Source organism: Lynx canadensis, chromosome B2 (genome assembly GCF_007474595.2).
Source record: "Lynx canadensis isolate LIC74 chromosome B2, mLynCan4.pri.v2, whole genome shotgun sequence".
In the NCBI taxonomy this organism is placed as follows: domain Eukaryota; kingdom Metazoa; phylum Chordata; class Mammalia; order Carnivora; family Felidae; genus Lynx; species Lynx canadensis.
Genome location: NC_044307.1, coordinates 37,479,870 through 37,501,069, shown reverse-complemented (window position 1 = coordinate 37,501,069; position 21,200 = coordinate 37,479,870). Strand labels below are relative to the sequence as shown.

The window sequence follows — 21,200 nt, the reverse complement described above, 5'->3', positions numbered from 1 at the left end:
CTTCCTTTTTTAAAACTGCATACCGGGGTGCCTCAGTGGCTCAGTCAGTTAAGCGTCAAACTCTTGATTTCAGCTCAGGTCATGATCTCACCACTTGTGAGACTGAGCCCCGCCTCTGGCTCTGCACTGGCTGCACCTTTTCTCTCTCTGTCCCTCCCCCCGCTTGTGTGCTTGCTCGTGCTCTCTCTCTCAAAATAAATAAACATGTTTTTCAAAATTGCATACAACTGCGACAAACATAAAAACTCACTTATAAAAAAGAATGAGTTGTTACAAACAAGTTGAAGGGAGAATTAGTGAAATGGAAGACACACTGGGAAACACGTGCACATGGTTGGAGACATCATGGTGAAACTGTTTGAAAGACAAAGAACAAAATCAAACCGAAAGAAAAGACAGATCACTTATGAAGCACATTTACAGAAGAGGCTTAATCAGCCACAAGAGATACCAGAAGACAATGCAGTATCTACAAGGAGTCACAGGGAAATGATTCCCAACCTAGACTTGAAAACCAAGCTAAACAACCTCTCTTAAAGCCATTTTTTGTCATAAACAGAAAAGGAGAAAAATTAGGGTGGATTTGTTACTTAGCAAGATAAGAATTTGCTAATATTATAATTTAGTCTCACAACAATCCTGCAAGGTGGGTATTACTATTTCCAAGTTAATAATGTAAAAACCTAAGTCATAGAAAAGAAAAGCAACCTGTCAAGGAACACTCCACTGGTCAGTGGTTAGGGTAGGTGACAAATTTGGGTCTATCTGAATAAAATTGCTGTTTTTCCCATGTCATCAAGCTGCCTTCCCAGGACTAGATAAGCACTAGATAAGTCTTTCTAAACTATTAAATAGTTAAAATATTAAGTAATGAGGAGATTAAAATAACTAATACTCAAAATAATGTGAACAACATTAAATTCCTTCCCAGTAAATGGAAGGATGGAAATTATTTGCACACCATCTAGAAGAAATGGAATTTTCATGAATTTTAAAAGCAGTGTCTAAAGGATAAATATCACTTCATTCTACTATAGTAATTTCTCAGTTATCCTGAATACATGAATACATTTTCTTGGAACTCAAATCAGTCCTATATACAGAAAGGAGAGAAAGTAAAGTAAAAGTGTAACTATGATAATACATTCAATGTTTAACTACAGGCTGGTGACGTCAACACATGGTAGAATAAGATGTCCTTTGTTTCTGTCCCCTAACAAAAAACAATAATTTGGTTTTTATCAATGGACAAAAGTGGCTTTGTGGGAGCTCTGCGATCCAGCACCATATGTCAAGGAACTCAGGAAGAGTCTCACCCACCATGCATCAGAGAACAGGCATCCAGACCTCAGTCTAGGTGTGAAACCTGCAGTGGCCATGAACCAGCTCTAACCCCTCTCAGACACTGTCCTAGAACCCCATGGAAAGCACTATTAATCACCCATGGACACAAGAGCCTTTGTGGAAGTCCAGATTTCCAGAAGAGAAGTTACTGCACACAGTTGAAGCAAAAAAATATGAGTTTGAGTGCACCGGATAAGGTAAGAGGAAAGACTTGACTTTATCCACATCACCCCTCCCCCAAGGCTGCACAGCTTAGGACCAAGGGAGATCTTCTCAGCCTTTAATTTCTCCTGTAAGGGCAAATGAGAGCATGTAAATGAGCATCCAGCTTCCCCAGCTATGTAGGATGCTGCCAAAGAGGCTCATTTCTCTCCCACCCCATCCAGAGTACTAAATCATGAGCTGCATGGCTAGGGGACAGGGGGGTGTGGGCATAAACAAGCTGAGAGAGTGGCAGATAAGACTCTAGGAAGGCGCTAAAGGGAAGCAGATACTACTAACTCCACCACAGATTCCATCAAGGAGCCCACCACCGGAAGCCCAGCATGGCCACTGGAAACATCTGGCACATGGATTCCCCAACTGGCCCATGGGCGCCCCCAGCTCTCAGCATGCCTCAGCCACACAATGCCCCCTACCCTGTGGCTGGCTCCCCATGCATGCTCCTGATGGCAGCAGTGAGAGTACACTTTGCCAGATGGCTAGGGACTACATGAAGAAAGCCAGCCCAAATTTGTTGGCTAGGGGGGAGATCACAAACTTGAGCTTTAGCATCACCTTTGGGAAAACAAAAGGGAGGTTGTCAACTTGGTGCACTGCAGGATTGAGAGAAGGCATACAAGCTTAAGAATTCCTCCACAAAAGGGATAAAGAAGTGTAGAGCAGGTTTATCCACAGAAGGTCTCTGAGAGCCGCAGAATCACCAACAGGGCTGAGGGAAGATATTTTTCTCCCAAAGATGGTAAAGACTAGGGGACATGACTACTACATCAAAGGCAAAGACAGCAATACAGAACTTTAAGGAATGTGATACCACCAAAGGATCACAATAATTTTCTAGCAACCAACCCCAAAGACATGGAAATTTGCAATTTACATGATAAAGAATTCAACAAAGCTGTTTTAAGGAAACTCAGTGAACTACAGGAAAACACAGAAAGATAATTCAATGAAATCATGAAAAAAATACATAAACAAAACAAGAGATTTAATAGAGACAGAAATCATGAAAAAAGAGCCAATCAAAAATTTTGGAGCTGAGGAATACAAAGAAATGAAAAGTGCAACAGTGGTCATCAACAATAGAATGGATCAGGCAGAAGAAAGAATCTGTGAGATAAAAGACAGGAACTCTGAATTTATTCAGAGGATAACAAAGAAAAAAGAATGAAAAACATTAAACCTGTGTGATCTATGGAATATCATCAAAAGCACCAATCTGCAAATTATTGAAGTTTTAGGAAAAGAAGAGAGGGAGAAGGGGAAAGAAAGCTTATTTAAAGAAACAGTGATTGAGAAAAGCCAAGATCTGGGGAGAGATTTAGATATCCAAGTTCACGAAGCTCATGGGTCACCAAACAAAACCAACTTAATGAGATCCTTTCCAAGACACATTATAATAAAACTGCCAAAACTCAAAGACAAAGAGAAAATCTTAAAAGTAGTAAGAGAAAAAAAGCTTGTAACTTAGAAGAGAACCCTCCAAGGTTGCCAAAACAGATTTCTTAGCCAAACCCTGACAAGCCAGGAACGTGTGGAACCATATATTCAAAGTGCTGAAAGAAAAAAAAATGCCAACCAAGAATACTCTATCTGGCAAAATTACCCTTCAGCAATGAAGGAGAGAGAAAGATTTTTTTAGACAAACAAAAGCTGAAGTAATTCATCACCATGAGATCCACCTTACAAGAAATGCTGAAAGGAGTTCTTTAAGCTGAAATGAAAGGACACTAATTATTCACATGAACACATATGAAAACATACAATACCCTAAAAAAAGGTAAATATATAGTCAAATTCAGAATACTCTAACACTGTAAATATGAGTGGTGTTGACCATGTAGCTCTAGTATAAAAGTTAAAGAATGAGTGTAATAAAAATAACTATAGCTACAAAGTTTGTTAATGAATATACAGTATAAAAAGAGATACATTGTGACATCAAAACATAAAGGGGAGGAGTAAGAGGATAGAGTTTTTGCATACAATTAAAGTTAGTTGTTATCAGCATAAAATAAAGTGTTATAGCTATAATGTCTTATGTAAGCCTCATGGTAGCAGCAAAGCAAAAATCTAGGGTAGATTCACAAAAGATTAAAAAGGAAGGGAACAGAGCATACCACATGGAAAAACACCAATTTACAAAGGTAAGTAGAAACAGAGGGAAAAAGAAAAAAAAATGGAAGTATGAAACAACAAAAAGCAATCAATAATATAGCATTAGTAACCCTTTACATATCAATAATTATTCTAACTGTAAATGGATTGAATTCACCAATCAAAAAACACAGAGTGGCTGGATGGATACAAAAACAAAACAGCTATATGCTGCCTAAAACAGACTGACTCCAGCTTTAAGGACATACAGAGGCACAAAGTGAAAACAGAAAATAAATATGCCATGCAAATGGAAACGAAAAGAAAGCACAAGTAGCTATACTTATATCAGACAAAATAGACTTTAAGCCAAAACAATAACAGTAGACAAAAAAGGTTATTATACAATGATACACAGGTCACTTTATCAAAAAGATAAAGCAGTCATAAATATATATGCACCCAACAACAGAGCACCTAAATACATTAACCAAATGCTAACAGATCTGAAGGGAGAAACACACAACACAATAATAGTAGAGGACTTTTAATACCCTACTTTCAACAGTGGTTAGTTCATCCAGACAGAAAAGAAACAAGGAAATATTTTACTTGAACTGTAGTTTACACCAAATGGACCTAATAGACATATACAGAATATTCCACCCAATAGCAGAAGAATATATTCTTCTCAAATGCATGTGGAACATTTCCAGGAGAGATCCTATGGTAGGCCACAAAACAGCAAATTTAAGATGACTGAAATCATACCAAGTGTTTCTTTTTCCAGTCACTATTTTATGAAGCTAGAAATCAATAACAAAAGAAAGAAAAACTAGAAATTTCACAAATATGTGAGAATTAACACACTTCACACAATCAGTGGGTTGTGTTTCTTTAGAAGAAATCTAAAGGGAAATTTAAAAATATCTTGAAACAAATGAAAATGGAAACATAACATACCAAAACCTATAGGGTTTGGGATGCAGCAAAAGCAGTTCTAAGAGGGAAGCTTAAGCAATAAATGCCTACATTATAAAAGGAAGATATTAAACAACCTAACCTTACAATCAAGGAACTAGAAAAAGAAGAACAAACTAAGCCCAATGTTGGCAGAAGAAAGGAAATAACAAAGAAAAGAGCAGAAATAAATGAAATAGAGATCAGAAAAACAATAGCAATGATCAACAAAACTAAAAGCTGTTTTGTGAAAAGATAACCAAAACTGTTAGGAAGAGTAAGAAAAAAAAGAGAAGACTCAAATAAATAAAATCAGAAATAATAAAGGAAACATTAGGACCACAAAAACACAAAGGACCATAAGAAACAACTATGGGGATGCCTGGTTAGCTCAGTCTGTAAAGCATGCAACTCTTGACCTCAGGGTCATGAGTTCAAGCCCCACATTGGGCATAGAGATTAGTTAATTTAAAAAAGAAAGAAAGAAAACAAAGAAACAACTATAGACAACTATATTCACACTAATTGGACAACCTAGAAGAAATGGATTAACTCTTGGAAACATACCATCTACAAAGACTGAATCATGAAGAAACAGAAAATCTGAACAGACCAATAACAAGCAGAGATTGAACCTGCAATCAAAAACCTCCCAACAAAGAAAAATCCAGTACCAGATGGTTTCACTGGTAAATTCTACCAAACACTTAAAGAAGAATGAATGCCAATCCTCCTAAAATTCTTTCATAAAATTGAAGAGGGAACACTCTAAACTCATTTTACAAGGCAAGAATCATCCTGATACCAAAGCCAGACAAGCACACTACAAGAAAATTACCAATATCCCACTTACCAAAAGAACAATATCTCTAAAAAAGAGATGCAAAATTTTCAACAAAATACTAGCAAACCAATTCGACAGCACATTAAAAGCCTCATACATCATGACCAAGTGAGATTTATCCCTGGGATGCAAGGATGGTTCAACATATACAAATGAATAAATATGATACACCACATTAACAAAGTGAAGGATAAAAAGCATGTAATCATTTCAACAGATGCAGAAAAAGCATTAGACAAAATACAACACTCTTTCATAATAATAAAAAAAAAACTCTTAAGAAATTGGGTACAGAAGGAACATACCTCAAAATAATAAAGGCCACATATCACAAACTCACACTTACCAGTGAACCAGCAGTGAAAAGTGGAAAACTTTTTCTCTAAAAGAGAAAAAATAATGGGAAAAGATAAGGGTGCTCACTCTCACCTCTCCTATTAAATAAACACTGGAGGGGTGCCTGGGTAGCTCAGTCACTTAAGCATCCAACTCTTGATTTCAACTCAGGTCTTGATCTCGTGGTTCGTGGGACTGAACCCCACATCAGGCTCCAGGCTGACAGTGTGGAACCTGCTTGGGATTCTCTCTCTCCCTCTCTTTTTGCCTCTCCCCCACCTCTCAACATAAATAAATAAAACTTAAAAAAAAGATAAACACAACACTGGAAATCCTAGGCAGAGCAATTAGAAAAGGAAAAAATATATACAAGTCATCCAAATTGAAAAGGAAGGAAAATTACCTCTGTTTACAGATGATATAATATTGTAAATAGAAAATCCTAAAACACCACCCAAAAAACTGTTAGAAAAATTGCCAGTAAAGTTGCAGAGTACAAAATAAACAAACAGAAATTAGTTATGTTTCTACATATGAAGGACAAATCATCTGAAAATTAAATAAAGAAAACAATCCCATTCACAATAGCATTGAAACCAATAAAATTCTTAGGAATAAAATTAACTAAGGAGGTGAAAGATCTCAAAACTATGACATTAATGAAAGAAATCAACGATGACAAAATGGAAAGATATCCCATGTTCATGGATGGGAAGAATAAATATTGTTAAATGTCCACATTACCCAAAGCCACCCATAGATGCAATGCAATCTCCATCAAAATTTTAATGGTGTTTTTCCCTCAGATAGAAAAAGCAATCCTAAAATTTGTATGGAACCACAAAAGACACCCAAGAGCCAAAGTAATCCTAACGGGGAAAAAGAAAACCAAAACTGAAGGCATCACACTTCTTGATTTCAAACTATACTGCAAAGCTAGAGCAATCAAAACAATGATACTTGACATAAAAATTGACACATGGGCCAATGGATTTGAATCAAGAGCCTAGAAATAAATCCACACATGTACACTCAACTAAAATTTGACAAGAGAGCCAAGAATATTCAATGAGGAGAGGATAGTCTTCTTCAATAAACACTGCTATGAAAACTGGATAATTAGATGCAAAAGAATGAAATTTAACCTCTATCTTACACTATTCACAAAAATTAACTCAAAATTAACTGAAGACTTAACCATAATACCTGAAGCCATAAAACTCCTAGAAATAAACATAGGGGAGTGCCTGGATGGCTCAGTCAGTTAAGTGTCTGACGCTTGATTTCAGCTCAGGTCATGATCTCATGGTTGTGGGATTGAGCCCCATATCAGGCTCCACACTGGACATGATATATGTTCCATCGTGTATATTTATCGTACCTTCCTTATCCACTTATCCACAGTTGTACACTTAGGTTGCTTCTATATCTTGGTTATTGTGAATAATGCTGCAGTGAACCTGGAGATGAAGATATCTCTTTGAAACCCTTATTTCATTTCCTCTAGATATATATCCAGAAGTGGGATTTCTGGATCATACGGCAGTTCCATTTTTAATTTTTTGAGAAACCTCCATACTTTTTTCCATAGTGGCTGTACCAATTTACATCCCCACCAATAGTGCATGAGGGTTACCTTTTCTCCACATTCTCACCAACACTTATCTCTTGTCTTTTTTTTTTAAGTTTATTTACTTATTTAAGTAATTCCTACACTCAACCTGGGGCTCAAACTCATGACCCTGAGATCAAGAGTCCCATGCTCCCCTGACTGAGCCAGCCAGGTGTCCCTATCTCTTGTCTTTTTGGTGATAACCATTCTAATGGGTATGAGGTGACATCTCATTGTGGTTTTGATTTTAATTTCCCTGATGATTATTGACTTTGAGCATCTTTTCATGTACCTGTTAGTTATTTGGAGGACTCTGAAAAAATGTCAATTCAGTTCCTCTGCCCATGTTTTAATTGGATTATTTGTTTGTTTGCTATTGAGTTGCACAAATTCTCTCTATATATTTTATATTAACCCCCAATGAAGTAGATGGTTTGCAAATATTTTCTCCCATTCCATAGGTTGCCTTCTCATTTTATTAACTTTTTTTTTGCTGTGTTGAAACTGTTTAGTTTGATGTAGTCTGCTTATTAATTTTTGCTCTCGTTTCTTGTGCTTTTGGAGACATAACCAAAAAACCATTGTCAAGACCAATGTCAAGGAACTTTTCCCCTATGTTTTATTTTTTTAATTAAAAAAATTTTTTTGGAGTTTGGGGGATGGGGAGAGGGACAGGGAGAGAGAATTATTTAGCCATGAGAAGGAATGAATTCCTGCCTGTAAGACAACATGGATGGATCTGAGGTCATTATGCTAAGTGAGATAAGCCTGACAGAGAAAGATAAATACTGTACAATCAGACTTATATGTGGAATCTAAAAAAGTTGACCTTATAGAAACAGAGAGTAGAATATTGATTACCAAGGGCTGTGGGGTAGGGGAAATCAGGAAATGTTTGTCAAAGGATACAAACTTCCAGTTATAAGATGAGTAAGTTTGGGGGGTCTAATGTACAGCGTGGTGATTATAGTTAATACTGCAATATATACTTGAATGTGGCTAAGACAGTTCATCTTAAATGTCATCACCAAAAACAAAAACAAAAAAAGGTAGTTATGTGAGATGATGGAGCATTAGCTAATGCTACAGTGGTGATCAGTTCACAAAAGCTAAGTGTATTAAATCAACATGTTACACAGCTTAAACTTACACAATATTCCATGTCGGTTACATATCAATTAAGCTGGAAAAAAACATTTAACCATATATTTGGAAAAGATGTAAACATACCTCATGAATATTTTTAACATTTATAGCAATATCATTGTGACAGCGAACAAAAAATATACACAATCCTTTTAGTTTCTCGGGGGCTGCATTGTCTATATACAATCTCATCATTTTTGCCCCTTTGGTTGCTCCAGCAATAGTTCGACCACATTCTGAAAACAAAAATCAAGAACTTAGTGTATGATCACATAACTGATCAAATGCGACAAAGTACCATGGATCATACACTGTGGTTTCTTGCTTTACTTTACCGTAAGCAATTTTTGATATGATTGTGGAATAATGTTTTTTTTGTCTACAAAAAGATATCAATAATTGAAATTCTTAAAGTGCAGCCTCCTCAGTTTTCTTTCCCTGAGCTCTGCACTTTTCTCCCTTCAAAGTCTTCACACAAACTATTCTATCCCATCTCCAGCCCTCTACCTCTCTATTCCTACTCACCTTTCAAATCTCAGCTGAAACACTAGCTCTTGGAAGCCTTTACTGACTCCGCAGAGAAGATTTAGTCCCCTACTAACTACACTCATAGCACCCAAATTATGTTAAATTCTTCCTCGACCTGGTTTGGATGAGAATCATTTAATTTTATTGTTTTATTTTTTTTTAACGTTTATTTATTTTTGGGACAGAGAGAGACAGAGCATGAATGGGGGAGGGGCAGAGAGAGAGGGAGACACAGAATTGGAAGCAGGCTCCAGGCTCTGAGCCATCAGCCCAGAGCCCGACGCGGGGCTCGAACTCACGGACCGCGAGATCGTGACCTGAGCTGAAGTCGGACGCTTAACTGACTGAGCCACCCAGGCGCCCAAGAATCATTTAATTTTAAAAACATAATAATTTTATTAGATGGTTGGTTGTAATTTTTATTTTACTTATTTTTTATTTAGATTCAAGTTAGTTAACATATAGTATAGTATTGGTTTCAGGAGTAGAATTTAGTGATTCATCACTTACATACAACACCCAATGCTCATCTCTAACATGAGCACGCTTCTCTAGTGCCCATCCCCCCATTTAGCCCATCCCCCCACTTACCTCCCCTCCATCAACACTGTTTGTTTTCTATAGTTTAGAGTCTCTTATAGTTAGCCTCCCTCTCTGTTTTTATCTTACTTTATTTTTCCCTCCATTCCCCTATGTTCATCTGTTTTGTTTCTTAAATCCTACATATGAGTGAAACTGTATATTTGTCTTTCTCTAATGGACTTATTTCACTTAGCATAATACATTCTAGTTCCATCCACATTGTTGCAAATGGCAAGAGTTCATTCTTATTGATTGCGAAGTTATATTCCATTACATATATATATGTATATATGTATATATGTGTGTGTATATATATATGTATATATATATACACACATACACACACACACACAACATTTTCTTTATCCATTCATCAATCAATGGACATTTGGGCTCTGTCCATAATATGGCTATTGTTGACAGTGCTTGGTTGTAATATGGAAAAGCAAAATCAACAGTCTTCCTATTTACAACAACAACCAAATTTAGAATGTGATATAAAAGAAATTTTAAATTTTTCTCAAAACCATGAAAATCGTTTTTCTTCCCAGCCTTCCCTCCTTTGGGTGTGGGGGATTCTTTCTGTCCTGTGATTCTGGAAGACACCAGTGTCAGAGCCCTGTGGGGCAAATGCAAACCAAATAAATTAAACTCTCTGCAAGAATACAAATTCTGATTGGAGACACCAAAGGTAAAAGGGGATTTGAGAAACGTCAATACAGTGATGAATCCTAAAGAAATTGCCCTGAAATCTGTGTAAATGCTCTGTTCTTGTCCTTCCCAAGGCCTAGTGGTTCAACTAGTTCTAAATTTTGTGAAAAACCAAACTTTTTTTTTTTTCTTGCTTATATATGCTTGAGTCTATTTCTACGGCCTGCAACCAAAGAACCCTGATACACAGTATGTAGCAATGGAGGAGCTCAATTGCTCATTCATGAAGGTTGGTACTCTACCCCTAATAACCTCCCTCCCCTCCTTCCTTGATAAGAAAACCCACTGTCTCCTTTAGCAATGTATACATTCCCAAAGAGACAACTGCTTTCTCAACCTCCTTAATCCTATGGTTGTAGTGTAACACAGTTCTGGCTGATAAGACATAAGATAAATTTAGGCTTTCCTGATAAAGGGGAGCCTGCTTCAGATCTGTGTCTCCCTCTTCCTCTGCCCCTCCCCTGCTCACACTCTGAGGCCAGCAGAGTGAATGCTATCATGGGCTGTAATCATAATTGCAAATTAAAAATTCACTTATACATTTTACAAATTATACATACATATATATTCATATCTATATCTAGATAGATAGATAGATAGATAGATAGATAGATATAATGGAATAAAAGGTTTACTTCTAAAGGAATAAGTAGTGTGAACTTCAGAGAGGGAATCTGGTTTCAGAGATACTGGTTTTCAATCTGGAATACTAGGGCAGGCATGAGATATGAGCCTCACCTAAAGGCAGCAGAGGAGAAAAGTAAGAAAGAACCAATAGAAGGGACAATCCACAGGATTTCAAAGATAAGTAGTCTAAGACCAAAAGGATGGCCCTAGTTATTAACACAACAGTTTCACATCTTGATGAAGGGTTAATTATTTCAGGAATACTGTGAATAGTAAGGGAAGCCAGATATTGTGACAGCTGCAGCAGACACAAGATGCTGACCCAGGACCACAGGGACAGCTGCTGAGTTCTCATGTGATTTCACAACTATTACTAGTTATCTGAAAACCTGTGTGCAAAATGGCTCCACCTGTTTGAGGGAGAATGCAATTAAATTCTAGTGAAAATGTGTACCCCAGGAGATACCAGTGACTTCTAGAAGTATATTTTCTCCTTAAATCATTATACTAATGCCTGAAATACATATTTGGACTGAAAATGTATTGTTTTTAAGACACTTTGGGGCACCTGGGTGGCTCAGTCAGTTAAGCGTCCGACTTTGGCTCGGGTCATGATCTCGCGGTTCATGAGTTCAAGCCCCACGTTGGGCTCTGTGCGGACAGCTCAGAACCTGGAGCCTGTTTCGGATTCTGTGTCTCCCTCTCTCTCTCTGACCCTCCCCTGTTCATGCTCTGTCTCTCTCTGTCTCAAAAATAAACGTTAAAAAAAATTTTTTTTTAAGACATTCTGTTTTCCACACATGAACTTCCGGTAAATTTTCTATATGAATAAAGGATTGTCTATGCATAAGAGAAAAGATATGCTACACTTTAACATTAATTAACACCCAGCACATTGCCCTCGTAAAACATCCTTACCAATACCAGGGACATCTCCTTCTTGGTACAAAAATTTCAATGTCTTACAACCATCTTTCATAAAAAATTGAGCAAATGCGTCCAGCTGTTAAATAGAAGAGAAAATGATGATCAATACATGACTAGAGAACTACAAAAAAATGAACCAAGCCCTGGGCTAGGTATTTTACATACCTTCATCCTCATCATTTTGCAGACTGAAAAAAACAAAAAGAAGCTCAAAAATTTTACTCAAGATACATAGTGAGTGACAGGTACATCAGAAGCAGGATTAGAATTCAAATTAATTTAACTCCAAAATTACCATGAGATATATGGTAGATTCTATTTCTGAACCCCATTAATGATCTACAAATATAAGTAGGCAACCACTTACCTGACCCTGCCTCACAGAATCTTACAGGAGTAAATGAATGAGTCCAACTTCAGGTAAATATAAAGAACTATGATTAAAACAAACTACTCTTAAAAGCTGACTTGGGGGGCGCCTGGGTGGCGCAGTCGGTTAAGCGTCCGACTTCAGCTCAGGTCACGATCTCGCGGTCCGTGAGTTCGAGCCCCGCGTCAGGCTCTGGGCTGATGGCTCAGAGCCTGGAGCCTGTTTCCGATTCTGTGTCTCCCTCTCTCTCTGCTCCTCCCCCGTTCATGCTCTGTCTCTCTCTGTCCCAAAAATAAATAAACGTTGAAAAAAAAAAATTAAAAAAAAAAAAAAGCTGACTTGGGAAACAGAAAACTTGCCTTATTAACTAACTCGGTGACCAAAATTGGGTTTTTTGACCAATTATTTGAGTAATTATGTTTTCAGCACTTGTAATTTGACCCATACTGTAGCCAAACTAGTGTAAAAACAAATTATTATAATGAGAGTGTCCCATATTTATGAGCATGAAGCTCGTATTTACTTTTAAGTCAGCGTAACATCTATGTAAGTGGAAAACTCAATAGGTCATGTAAACAAAAACCCTCACACATCAATTGGGAAATACAAAGTTACTCAACCCACTTCACCTAGTCCATTGATTACATACATAAGTGTCTCTCTTGGGCAGTGGGTTTCTTTTCACTTATTGACCATGTGTGGGAGGTATCCCAGATCTCGCAAAGCCTCTACCCCCTAGGACAATGGTTGTCAAACATTAGTGTGCACCAGAGAAGCACCTAGGGAGCTTTTAAAAGACACAGAATGCTGCAGGGCCCTAGGTGGCTCAGTGGGTTAAGAGTCCAACTTCAATTCAGGTCATGATCTCATGGTTCGTGAGTTCGGGCCCCATGTTAGTCTCTGTGCTGACAGCTCAGAGCCTGGAGCCTGCTTCAGATTCTGTGTCTCCCTCTTTCTCTGACCCTCCCCTGCTTGTTCTCTGTCTCTCTCCCTCAAAAAAAAAAAAAAAAAAATACAGACTGCTAACCCTGAGGACTTGCATTTCTAAAAAGGCCCAGGTGATGTTGATGCTGCTGGTTCTGGGACCACGTTTGGGAACCACTGCCCTAGGAAATGAAACAGAGCCACAGAGATGTATAAAATTCTAGCCCTTCATTTTCTATTCTTCCATCTCACACATCAGCTTGACTCTTGCATAATTACAATCTGAAAGATACGAAAACTGTCAGCACAGCTATCCTTGCCAAGTTCCATAAATTCTTTCTTGCTCTATCTGATTTTATGACCCATCAGATTTGAAAGCATCCAAATTCTCAAAAGTAGAGCTCATACTTGTGATAAAAAGGCATCAAAATATCAAATGCAACAAATTCTTGGTTTTTAGACATACTGTATTCTGAGACCAGCAGAGTGAATGCTGTCATGGGCTGAAATCACAATTGCAAATTAAAAATTCACTTATACATTTTATAAATATTTCATCTGAGCTTCACCACAGCCTTGCACTAAATAAGGGTGGCATTATTACGCCACTCTTGCAGAAAACAAAAACCAAAGCTAAAAAGAATTTGAGTGAAAAACCCAAAGACACACAACTGCAAGTTCAGAACCTGGAATTGGGTGCCAGCCTTGGGCAACCAGAGCTGTGCTCCATCCACAGAACCACAATGCTGTTGCCTTGACTCTGTCATGTAAGCCAGCAAAGCAGGATAGTCTGTGATTATCCTGAGCAGTGCTGAATGAAGGGAGCAGCAAGAGCATGAATGCCAATGTGGTAGAAACCTCACTGGTAGAAACCTCATTGATCAGGGTCCTGGTAAGAAAAGAAGTCTCAACAAAGGGGTTTTGAAGAAACTTTATGATAAAGAGGCTACTGCCAGAGGCCAGAGCAGGGTTAAGGGAAGCTGTGGCACGAGCAGCAACAACAGGACTATCAACAAAGGAAAAAGAAGTACCAAGGCCTGAAAGTGTGATGACTGGGTGAATGGTGTATCTGGATGCAAGTGGACACAGAGCTGTGGGAGAAGATCTGTTTGGGAAGGACTCTAGTAAGAGGATATGACCGTAGCCAGAAAAATAGCCAAACAGGCAGAAATAAGACTTCTCTCCCCATCTGCCCTCTAATCTCCTGCTGGTGCTTCCTAGTGACTGAGTCACATGGAAGCCGGAGAGCAAAGGAGCCCAGGTGATGGGTTCTCGAGAGGTCAGCTTTCTGGTCCACAGAGTAGGGTGGTGAAGGGTGGGCAATAGATCTGAAGGCAAACAAAATAACCATCACACTCTCACCGTCACCCTTTGTGGGGACTTTAATGAGCTGCTTTCAGGCTTCATTGTTACACCAGGTTTCACATAAAAGGAAAACCTTTTCATATACCCAGTTTCCTAAACCACTACACCAAACCATTCTACCCCTCGTTCCTGGTTCCATCTTCTTATTCACCTGTCCACCAATCTTGATGCCAATTTACTATAGGTGCTTTCTTGATCCGTTCGACCAAATAAGCATTCTTATCTCTCCCAGATTTAGAGATTGGTTTCCCCCCTGGCTGTACTATCTCCACTCCACCGTGGCTTTGCAACTAATAAACAACTCTTACTGAAACACTTTTCCTGGTTTGATTCTTCCCTTAAGATCTAGGTTTCCCTAGATTTCCTAGATGGGCAGCCTAACCAGCGTCTAACCTGGTCCATGGTGGCCTCAAAGGAAGAACCTAACCACACAGACCCAAAATACAAGACACTGTCCAGGAATGACAAATGAAAAGGTTTACAGGCTTATGATACTCTCACTTCCTGGCCAAGAGGCTACCCAGTGAGAAAGACTTCCTCCATACATAGACTATCAGCCCAGAAAGCCAGCTGGCAAATATTTAAAAGTGAGATGACCAGCTCCACAGGCACCCATCTCAATGTAGTCCTAGCAGCTGTCCTTCTCCGACATTACTAGCCAGCACCAATGTATATGCCTAAATCTTTTACAGAGCTTCTGGGATTCCAATTGTGGGATTAACCAAATTTATGGCCTAGAAATTTTCAGGTGAAACAAGTTTGATTACCTATCTTGCTGTACAAGTGGTATCATCCACAGCCAGAACAGGCTACAGAATCTGTGGGGCCAGTGCAAAATGAAAATGCAGGAACATTGTTAAGAAATTAAGGTTTGGTGCACCTGGGTGACTCAGTCAGTTGAATGTCCAACTCAGGTCATGATTCCAGGTCATGGAATCAAGCCCTGCATCAGGCTCTGTGACGAGCATGGAGCCTGCCTGGGATTCTCTCTTTCTCTCCCTCTGCCCTCCTCCCCCATTCTCTGTCTCTGACTCTAATAATAAAATGAATATTAAAAAAATTATTAAGAAATATTAAGACTCTTAACTATAGAGAACAATGGATGGTTACCAGAGGGGAGGTAACTGGGGAGATAGGTTAAATAGGTGGTGAGGATTAAGGAGTGCATTTATTGTGATGACCATCAGGTACTGTATGGGAGTGTTGAATCACTAAATTCTATACCTGAAACTAATATTACACTGTAAACTAACTAACCAGAAGTTAAATAAAAACTTAATTAAAAAAAAGTATTTAGAGCACCAAATTCCTGCTTTATCACAGCTCACTGGATGGTTGCCAAATTTATTCTCAACCCACCAGGAGTCTGAGGTTTCATTTTCTAGAGAGGTCTCTGAACAGCAGGATGCCAAGCACAAACCCTAACCTTGAGCCTAGCCTTAACCCTGACCCTAAACCTACCCCTACCCCTACCTCTACTGGTAACCCCTAAACTCTACCTCTAAGCCTACCTCTAACCCTAAACCTAACCTCTAGGGAGGTCTCTTAACTTCAGGATATGAGGCACATACCCTCACCCTCACCCTAACCCTAACTCTAACCTAATCCTAACCCTAAGCCTAACCCTAACTGTGAACCACTAACCCCTCACCCGAACTATAAACCATAACCTTAACCCTAAACTTATCCCTCTAGAGAAGTCTCTGAATGGCAAGATAACAGGCACATACCCTTACACTGGCCCTAGCCATAACCCTAATTCTTATCCTAGCCCCAAACTAACCCTAAATCAACATCTGAGGGTAAAAAAAAAAAAAAGAATTGGCATACATCTATAATGAAATATTACATAGCAATGAAAAAGAATGAAATCTTCCCATTTGCAACAACATAGATGTAGATAGAAAGCATTACTTTAAGTGAAAACCTAATCATAACCCATACATATACCCTAGCCCCTAACCCCTAACCCCTAACCCTAACCCTAAACTTATCCCTCTGGAGAGATCTCTGAACTGCAAGATAAGAGGCACGTAAAATCACACTGGCCCTAACCCTTATTCTGGCTCTAAACCAAACCCTAATCCTAGATATGATAACTAATCCTAGGTATATATATACCTCATCATTTTCCATATATATACATATATATATATGAAAATTTTAGATACATATATGAAAATTACTCATAAAAAATAAAAAAGAATGAAATCTTGCCATTTGCAATGACATGGATGGAACTAGAGTATTATTGTAAGTGAAATAAGTCAGTCAGAGAAAGACAAATATCGTATGATTTCACTCACATGTGAAATTTGAGAAATAAAACAAATGAGCAAATAGAAAAAAAACAAGGCAAACCAAGAAACAGACTTAACTATCGAGAACACACTAATGATTACCAAAGGGGAGATGGTTGGGGGTTATGAGTTAAATAGGTGACAGGGATTAAGGAATGCACTTGCAATGAGCACTGAGTTTTGTATAGAAACTATATTATACACCAGAATCTAATAATACACTATATATTAACTGGGATTAAAATAAAGTCAAAAAAAAAAAAAAAGAATTTCAAGGTGGATATGGTCAATTAGTCTTCAACAAAAGAGGCAAGAATATGCAATGGGAAAAAGACAGTCTCTTCAACAAATGGTGCTGGGAAATCTGAACAGAATGAAACTTACAGAATATACAAAAATAAACTCAAAGTGAATTTAAGGCCTAAATGTGAGACCTGAAGCCATAAAAATCCCAGATGAGGGGCAACTGGGTGGCTCAGTCGGTTGAGCATCCAACTTTGGCTCAGTCGTGATCTCATGGTTTGTGAGTTTGAGCCCTGCATCGGGCTCTCTGCTGTCAGCACAGAGCCCACTCCAGCGTCTCTGTCCCCCACTTCCTCTCTGCCCCTCCCCCACTTTCACAAACTCTCACAAAAAAAATATTTTTTAAAAAAACAAAAACAGAATCATAAATGAGAGCACAGGCAGTAATTTCTCTGACATCAATCATAGGCAACATTTTTTGTAGATATGTCTCCTGAGGCAAGGGAAACAAAAGCAAAAATACACTATTTAGACTACATCAAAACAAAAATCTGCAAAGCAAAGGAAACAATCAATGAAACTAAAAGAGAACCTACAGAATGGGTTAAGATATGTGCAAATGATATATCTGATAAAGGATTAGTATCCAAAACATATAAATAACTTATACAACGAAACATAAAGAAACCAAAATAATCCAATTCAAAATGGACAGAAGACATGAACTGACATTTCCCCAAAGAAGACATACAGATGGCCAACAGACACATGAAAAAATGCTCAATATCATTCATCAACAGGAAAATTAAAATCAAAACTATAATGAGATATCACCTCACACCTGTCAGAATGGCTAAAATAAAAAACTTAAGAAACAAGTGTTGGCATGGGTGTGGAGAGAAAGGAACCCTGGTGAGAATGCAAACTGGTACAGACACTGTGGAAAACAGTATGGAGTTTCCTCAAAAAGTTAAAATAGTCAAAATAGAACTACCCTATGATTCAGTAATCACACTACTGGGTATTTACTGAAGAGACACAAAAACATTAATTCAAAGGAATACATGACCCTCTATGTTTATTGCACCATTATTTGCAATAGCCAAATTATGGAAGCAGCCCAAATGTCCATCAATAGATGAATGGATAAAGATGATGTGGTATATATACACAATGGAATATTACTCAGCCATAAAAAAGAATGAAATCTCACCATTTGCAACAACATGCATGGAGCTGAAGAGTATAATGCCAGGCAAAATCAGCTAGTCAGAGAAAGACAAATATGTTTTCATTCATATGTGAAAGTTAAGAAACAAAACAAATACACAAAGGACAAAAGAAGACAGAGAGAGACGCACAAACCAAGAAACAGACTCATAACTATAGAGAATAAATTGATGGTTACCAGAGGGGAGGTGCATGGGGCGGGGGCAATGGGTGAAATAGGTGATGGAGATTAAAGAGTACACTGATCATGATGAGCAATGGGTGATGTATAGAATCGTAGAATCATGACGTTGTACACCTGAAATTAACATAACACTATATGTTAACTATACTGGAATTTAAAAACTTGAAAAAAGTTTTTTAAAGAATTTCAAGGTGGTGACAGGAGATCATTAAGCCAAGTACGGGGCCCTTCAGCCCAGGGGCCTGTTTGATTGCACAGTCCACATGCCCATGAAGCCATCCTTGACCACACCTGTACATTCCTGCAGAGAATTTCGGCAACCTGAGAAACTATACTCTATTTCAGTTGCTTTCTGTGGCACCTCTTCTTTTATGTGCACATCCCCATGCATTTTTCTATCTTTAGCCATTAAAATATCTCAGATTATTGATCTCTGTGCATCAATCACATTCCCAGATCACCATAACACACTAAGGAAATAGGAAATTGAGCAATCCCACTCATGCTATCAGAGGACTGCTAGTTCTCAACTTTTATAAGGGTCCTGAAAGAAGTGAAAGGCAGACAACTTTCCAGAACTTGGCAACACCTTGCATCAAGCAAGGGAGAGACTCCTCTAGGCACCATTCCCCAGAATCTTGGCTCCTAGAGCAAGCTAAAGAGTTTTGCCCAAGTTCACTGGTCCCTATAAAAAGCAGGGGGTAGGGACCCCAACGATGACAACCTCACCACAACACTGCCCCCCTACCCTACTCTCTCATCAGTGCATTCAGTGGGACAACCAGCTCACCACCAGTATGTACCTGCTCTCTGGTCTTGCTGGGGCTCCAGGCCAGTCCACTCCAAGAGGTGGTAAAGAGCTCAGGCAACTTGTAGGAATTTTTTTTGAAAATTAATATAGAGCCACAGCTATCTGAAAGGAAGCAGTGATACTGCTTCCGATAGCTTCTATGAAAGTCACAGCTTATCATATATTACTCTAATTAGGGTGACCACAGAAATTCATCAGCCAAAACTGGGACTTTATAGGAGTGAAAGGAGGGACTGTTAATAATTTTGCCAGGAAAGTAAGCATAATCTAGGACTGTCCCTGACATGCTGAGACACATGGTAATCACCTCTTTGTTTTCTACAAAGCTCATGCAAAAGTCACTGTTCCCTAGTTCATATGTGCCCAGTTTGTTTTTCTATCCAAATTATTTGCATATGTAGTTTATACAACCTGTGCTTTCATTAGAGAGAGAGAGAGGGAGTGAGAATCCGAAGCAGGCTCCACACACTGTGAGCGCAGAGCCCTATGCAGGGCTTGAACTCACAAACTGTGAGATCATGACCTGAGCTGAAATCAAGAGTTGGATGCTTAACCTACTGAGGCACCCAGGGGCCCCTGACCTGTGCCTTTAAACTAGTTAACTCTATCTGTGCTTGACTATCCCTCTAACTTTTAAGGGCATTTTGAGTTCAAATTTTAGCCAAATTCGAATTGCTAACTCTTCTCTTCGTTTCCTACTCAATCGTAGACCTAACTAGAAATATGATTCAACTGGCTTTAAGTCATATAAAACTCCCCTAATTGGTAAAATTTCAACCTTCCCTTTCTAAATGTTCTGTTGTTCATGCCTCTTAAACAGCCTCTTAAAACAATCAGTTGTCAAAGAGCAATTAAAAACTAGTAAGATTTAAACTCACAGATGGACAGTCCAAAATTAATTCTTCAATGGTTACCAAGTCCAGGCCAAGCTTCTCCGCTAGAATTTCAAATATATATTTGTATGAAGGGTCAATTTTCATTTTCCGATTTTCCCTTGCTTCTCTAAATCTTGCCTAAAGAATGAAAACCACAGGGAAAAATTGTTAATTATGGGAAAAGACCACCAAAAAAATTAATGTGACATAAAAGTGACACTTGAAAAATCTTATTATAAGCAAAACCTGTCTCTCTTTTAATGTTTCCTGGAGATTTGGAATGCCGCTCATGCTTCGATGATATCGGGATGATTTTCGGGAAGACTGGGAAAGCACTTCAGAAAGCAGGGATTGGCCCAGTCGTACTGCAGACTTAGGTCGAACTCTATATCCACCTTGCTCATCATGCTCAGAAGCAGGGACATTCAGAAAATCACTTCCAGAAAGAGCAGGATCTCTTTCAGAAAGAGAGCCAGTTTCTACCGTGGAGGCTGCCCCTGTCACAGAGAGCGGAGCCTCTTCGTCCAAAGGAGGAGGGGCCTCTTCTCCTGGAGGGGGCGGAGCCTCATCTCCCGGAGGGGCGGTACCTTCTGAACCAGGGGGTGCTGCCTCTCCAGAAGAGGGAGGAGCTTCTTGCCAAGAGGGTGGACCACCTTCTTCAGAGCTCATGTTGGCCGTGTTTTCCTCCCACCGGGCACCTGAATCTTCAAAACCTAGAATTATACAATGTTTTCTTGTAAAACTGTACAATAAATGGAATGTTCTGTGTTAATTTATTCCTCCCCTTGAGCCTGGACAGGTAGCAAAATCATCTATTTCTCCCTTCCTACATTAACTGAAGAAGCTAAGCTCACAGGACTAGAGAATGATTTTTTAACGAGGGACAGCACACATAGACCTAGGGCCCTTTTGAAATTATAAGAGCTCCTCCTGACTAGGATATGCCTCTAGGGGACTGCTACTTC

General features: G+C 38.7%; 1 protein-coding gene across 1 annotated transcript in view; it reads right to left on the bottom strand.

Moving 5' to 3' along the window:
- DNAH8 (dynein axonemal heavy chain 8) overlaps positions 1–8,768 on the bottom strand; it is a 310,125-nt gene extending 301,357 nt beyond the window's left edge. The window contains 1 exon segment of the mRNA XM_030314553.1: positions 8,643–8,768. Coding sequence (XP_030170413.1) covers positions 8,643–8,753 — 111 coding nt within the window. The 5' untranslated portion in view covers positions 8,754–8,768.
- Positions 8,769–21,200: the final 12,432 nt, after the last annotated feature.